A 6,000-nucleotide genomic window follows, 5' to 3' on the forward strand; every position below is an offset into this window, starting at 1 on the left:
CTCATGTACCTTGGCTCGACATTAGTATGGATTTTGTACTTGGGCTGCCACCTACAAGAGAACGGTACGATTCCATCATGGTTGTAGTAGATCGCTTCTCTAAGATGGCTCACTTTTTGCCATGTCGAAAGACCTTTGATGCCTATCATATTGCAAAGCTCTTCTTCAAAGAGGTTGTTCGACTACATGGGCTGCCAAGTACTATTGTCTCTGATCGTGACGTCAAGTTTATGAGCTATTTCTAGAAGACATTGTGGCTGAAAACTAACACAAAGCTACAGTTTTTAACTGCATTCCATCCACAAACTGACGGTCAGACTGAGGTTGTTAATCGAAGTTTGGGGAACTTGTTGAGGTGCTTAGTCCGAGATTATGAGAAGACATGGCCAGCAATCCTTGACATAGCTGAGTTTGCCTACAATGGCTCAGTGAACAGGACAACGGGGCACACACCATTCGAGATATTACTTGGAATTCAGCCGCAATGCCCAATTGATCTTGTTCCACTCCCACCCCAGGCTCGAATCAGCCTTGAAGCTGATGAATTCTTGCGCCACATCACAGAGGTGCATGCAAACGTGCGACGACGCCTTAAGTGATGATGTACATTGATCGTCATCGACGTTATGTGGAGTTTAAACCAGGAGACATGGTTATGGTTTGCATAAATCTTGAGAGGTTCCAACCTGGTGTTAACACAAAGCTCCATCCAAAGAAGATGGGTCCCTACAAGGTGCTGAAACATGTAGGACCAAATGCTTATGCGCTCGAATTGCTTGAGGAATTGACCATAAGCGATGTCTTCAATGTAGCTGACCTACATCTTTATGTGGGACATCATTCAGATGATGGTGATCTGGAAAAAATGCTAAGGCTGCCCCAACTTACACCACCTCTTGAAGATGTTATTGAAGAGGATTTGGATGATACTTACAAAACCACTCGTCGTGGCACCGGTTATCACACTTTTCTTATCAAATGGAAGGGACGACCACGGATTAATTGCACTTGGATTCATGCTGATGACTTCAAGCGACTCGATCCTGACTTATATGAGCTTTACATGTCTTTCACCCATTCGTCGGAGACGAATGTTTTCAAGTCAGGAGGAGCTAATGCAGATTTGAAGACCTACATCCGTAGGAAGAAGGCCAACAAGAGTAACTAGCATGTGACATTACCTTGTTGATGCTTATTAATTTTCATACTTAGTTTTTATTTCATGTTTTATGTCTTAGTTTAGTCCAAATCGAACCATGGTCTATGTTGGTCCAATATTGGTTCAATTTAAGTGGTTAGAAGTTACTTTTACTTTTTACTTTTCTAAAAGGGGGGGTCAATTCACTTTTGTAAGTGATGATGGGTGAAGACTTTTCCACCTTTGGTAGTTGGGGGATGAAGATTTTTCCATTACAACTTTAAGAGGTGAGGATTTTTTCACTTTTGGTAGTTGGTAGGTGAAGATTTTTCCAACTTTAGGAGTTGGAAGGTGAAGACTTTCCTATCCCAACTTTAATAAGTGAAGACTTTCTACTATTGTTAGTTGGAAGTTGGGTCTGTAATGTTTTGTTGAGTTGGTCCTATAAATAGGGATCAATTGTAAGCATTCAAGGACAATTCAGAATTTGAAAACAAAGTTTGCTTATGCAACTCTCTTCTTGTGTTTGATCAAGAAATCCCTTGTGTTTAATTAAGGTAGGTTGGTGTTTGATCCAGTCGATCTACCTTGCGGTGTGAAGCCCGGGTGTTATTTTATTGTTTATTGTTCCATCCTTTTCATCTTTCAACAATTTTTAGCAATATCCTATTCTCCATATCTAGAATTCCCTATTCTCTGAGAAAAGATCCTACCCTGGTATTGTTTTGAGCTTCATCAATTACAATATTACATCATAGCTATTACCTTCAAGGGTGAGATACCAGAAACCTGGGGTGTGAGATGCCCAATCACTAATTCTTCTCCCCCTTCTCAACCCCTCCATCAAATTCTCTTTCTTTTCTTATTTTCTTTTATTTGTTTGTTTGTTGTGAGAGAGTGTTTGAATGATCAAAATAATCTTGTTGAAGTTCAGAAGTTCCATCAAAACACCAGCTTGAAGGCAGCCAAGAGAAGAATCGATTCCAGCCTTATTGTCAAGGTTGTGAACTTGTGAGGGAGATCAACCAAGGTCTGTGGCTGTTCCTAATGCAGAACTCCATAAAGTTTCCTTTTTCTTGCAACCAACAGATCTCTCAATCCAGCCTACTGAATTTACTCAAATTTTTATGGCTTGTTTCTTCATATAGGATCTTTATTCGATCCAAAATTCAGCTCCTTCTACGCCACGGTTTGTGAGTTCTCGAATTTCTCCCAATTCAGCCAGATTTTGAGATGCTGCCTGGGCTTAGGATCCTTTGTGATTCTAGTCTTACATTAAGGGCTGGTATAATACATGGGCTCAGGCTCTCTTGCATAATACTTTTCTTCGGTAGCTCGTCCATCTGTCTCCATATTTCTATGCTATGTGGGGCTCATCCTGTATGCTAATAAATTAGGATGTACTGATCTTGTACCATTTCGATGTTGTGCTGGATGTTGTGCATCAATGGAAGTGTATCTGGTAGCTCCTCTGGTAATAAATCAGAAAAGTCTGTCAACAAATTCTGAGTTGGCTTGGGAAATTTAGTCACATGTGGAGGGGTCACTGATAGAGGGCTGGTTAGGAGAGGGAGAAACCTGAGAAGAAAATCAGAGTAGCAGGGGGAAAGGGAGAGAAGCACACAAGCACACTCATGTAGAGCTCAACCAATTATTCATTCAACTTTCAAATCTGAGTTCTCCATCGGTTACAACCAATTTTAGAAGAGAAAAGATGTAGAAAAAGAAACCCAACTGAAATAGAAAACTACTTTAAACAAGGAAACAATGCAAACTGACTCTAACTCCTAACTCCTAACTCCTAACTCCTAACTCCTAAAACTCAACCTTGGAAATAAAAGACAAAAAATAAAAAACTATTAAGTTAATTACTTCCAACCCTTGTTGGACTAAAACCTTGGGTTGGACCGGTTCTTCTTGGCTCTTAGCTTCCAAAGCCGGTCATATTGATCCAACCAGTCAAGTGCTTATGCATCAGTCACTTCCCATATGATAAGTGCTGAAATCAGTCCTATATCTTGACTTGTTTGCACAAACTCTTTGTGAGGTAAAGGTCAGCACTGTCTTCTTTGCAATGGTCTCCTTCTGAATCTCTGATTGGTCTTCAAGGCTCGTTGTTGGGATTGTCTTTAGGTATGTTGATGAGGTCCAATATGATAAGCTTGCCTTTAAATTTGAAGACGCTCTGGTTTTTTATGCTAACTACCATTACATCGTTGTCTTACATCCAGTTCATAATGAGCTAATGACCAATTGTCAAAGGTTTTCTCTATAGTATTACCATTCAACAAAGAGACTTTGTAAGGATGGGGGTGCATCTCAGAACGTAGCTTAGCCTTGTCAACAAAGGCTTTAAAGACCACATTCATGCAACTTCCACTGTCAACGATCACTTGTGTGTTCAAAATTTCACTCTTCATTTGTGTGTAGAAGATACAGTGTCATCGCTAGTCCTCTCCCTTGGTCTCTGCCAAAAGAATGCAAATAACCACATTTATAGCATATGCATCCTCATCTTCCACATCCTCATCAATGGTCTCTATCACATCACCCTCCTCTAAGGGAAATGGTGTTGTCACCCCTCCCTCATCCTCGACCATTGTTCCACCAATTATTGCATTGAGCTTCTGTCTCAGGGGACAAAACTTTGCTACATGTCCGTACTCCTGGAAATGAAAACACTAGGTTTTGCTACCGCTGGTCGTGGGAGCCTTGCCTTTGTAATCAACACGTGTGGGTGGTCATAGGGACTGGTCAACCGGTAGGCCTAGAATCTTTAAAGTTCCTTCTACTCTCCCCGACTTGCGAACCAAACCATCTTGTCGAGGCTTTAAACAACTCCTCTGCTCATAGCGTCTTCTGGAAACAATCCTGCAAGTAAAAACATGCCAGCAACACTGTCACGAATGTCCAGACTCGATCCCAATTTGAATTGGGATGTCATCTGATCATCATCCTCCTTGACGTTTGTGCATGACACTAATGCATCGAACTGGTCCATGTACTCGGCTAAAAACATTGCACCTTGCCAAAGGGATTCCATCTATCATGTAGTTGTGGCTTGAATGCCTGGGGTTAGTATTTTTCTGTTAGAACTTTTTTCATCTCTCCCCATATAGCGATGGATGCATCAGTTCTCTGTAGTCTCCTGTCATAGTTCCTCCACCATTCATGACCCGGACAGATCAACTTGGCTCAAGCTAGTTACAACTTTCGTGGCTCTATTAAGTTAAACCAGTCACATTAATCGTCCAAACAGCATAGCCAATCATAAAATACTCAAGGGTTGCCCTGGGTGGGTCATGTCATCCGTTGTATTTCCTTCAACTCCGTATTAACAATCTGAATTGTATCGTTAAGGAGCATGGGTTCTGATTGATAATTATTGGTCGAAAGCTGTGTAGGCCACTGTTTACATAGGTTTCTGCTCCAAGGTTCCAAATGGGTTGCTATTCCTAAATTTCATTTGCCTCTTTTGTTGCTATTGTGAACATAATTTAGAACAAGAGGGCTAGTATCCTGATTTTAGAACCTGGCAATTCACAGGAGCTAGAGCAGGAGAAGAATTCTAGGTTGGAGTTGGAAAGAACTACTCGTCTTGAAAGTTCTTCCATTTCTGATCAAGCTCTGACATCCAGACACTTGAGTCCTTATGCTGAAAATGGTAAGCCCTTGACTGCGTTACATATTTTCTTTGCCTATGGTTTATTTATTTATTTATTATTAATATTTTTTTTTACATTTTAGGTTAAATTTGTTTCTCCTTTTGCAGGAAATATGTCCATAAGGAAACTTTATAGTGCTGGAAGCCTTAGCAGCTTGGAAGAAAGCTTTTTCCTGCAAGCATCCTTGGACTCATCTACCAATTTTTCTGAGAGGAGACATCCTGGTGAGACAACCATTACTCCGTATTTTTTGAAGAGCATGACTCCAAGTACTTTTGAAGCCACACTCCGTCAGAAGGATGGGGAACTTGCGTCATATATGTCCCGTTTGGTATGGGCCAAATTAATTTTTTTTTTTTCTTTTAAATGTTAGAACACTTTTCCATATTTGTTTTCCTGAACATCTCTTTATATGTTTGGTTATTTATGTGCATGCTTCTGTGTTATGTTATTAAAGTGATGGGTTAGATATATGTTATCTACCCTCATCATAAATTTCGTGTGCTTCTCAATTTTCATTAATTAATATTGTCAATGTTTATTTTCCCTTTTACCTTTAGATGGTCTGAGTTATTTCTTTGACCTATTAACTTCAGGCATCCTTGGAATCCATCCGTGACTCTCTTTCCGAAGAATTAGTTAAAATGACTGAAGAGGTCAGCTTCCATCTATTGCCAATATTCTTTTGTTTCCTGTAATACCATTTAACCTAATTATAATGTTTTTGCAGTGTGAAAAACTGCGAGCTGAAACAGTTGCATTGCCTGGTTTGAGGGCAGAGCTAGAAGCAATAAAGCAGAGGCACCATTCAGCACTGGAGCTAATGGGTGAACGTGATGAAGAGGTACTCAAATGTGTTCTTAGCTAGAAAAGTGATTATGCCATGGTGACTACTGCAGTAACTTTTTGGCCATGGAAATCAAAGCACTTTTAGGCCCATAGCTGTAGGTTTTAAGCTGCAGAATACAAACCCTTTTTTTCCCTCATTTTTGCTGAGTAAGAATTTGCATGCTTTGGAACTGCAAACTAATGCATTTAGCACTGTTAATACTCTCACCAGGTTCATTTTTCTTTTTTGCCTCTATTGATTTTGGGGAATGAATGACTTGTGTCAATTGACACCATACCTCATTTATTTATAATAGTAGGGTCATGAGTACAAAGACGAGTATGCTCCTATGGAAAATTCTACCCTTA

At 40.1% G+C, this 6,000-nt stretch overlaps 1 protein-coding gene across 1 annotated transcript in view; it reads left to right on the forward strand.

The window, feature by feature from the left end:
* LOC122058239 (golgin candidate 5-like) overlaps positions 1-5,647 on the forward strand; it is a gene marked incomplete at its 3' end in the record, with an annotated part of 51,804 nt that extends 46,157 nt beyond the window's left edge. The window contains 4 exon segments of the mRNA XM_042620835.1: positions 4,685-4,802; positions 4,911-5,134; positions 5,400-5,459; positions 5,534-5,647. Coding sequence (XP_042476769.1) covers positions 4,685-4,802; positions 4,911-5,134; positions 5,400-5,459; positions 5,534-5,647 — 516 coding nt within the window.
* Between the last annotated feature and the right edge of the window lie 353 nt (positions 5,648-6,000).

This window comes from Macadamia integrifolia, chromosome 2 (assembly GCF_013358625.1).
Source record: "Macadamia integrifolia cultivar HAES 741 chromosome 2, SCU_Mint_v3, whole genome shotgun sequence".
NCBI classification, from domain to species: Eukaryota; Viridiplantae; Streptophyta; class Magnoliopsida; order Proteales; family Proteaceae; genus Macadamia; species Macadamia integrifolia.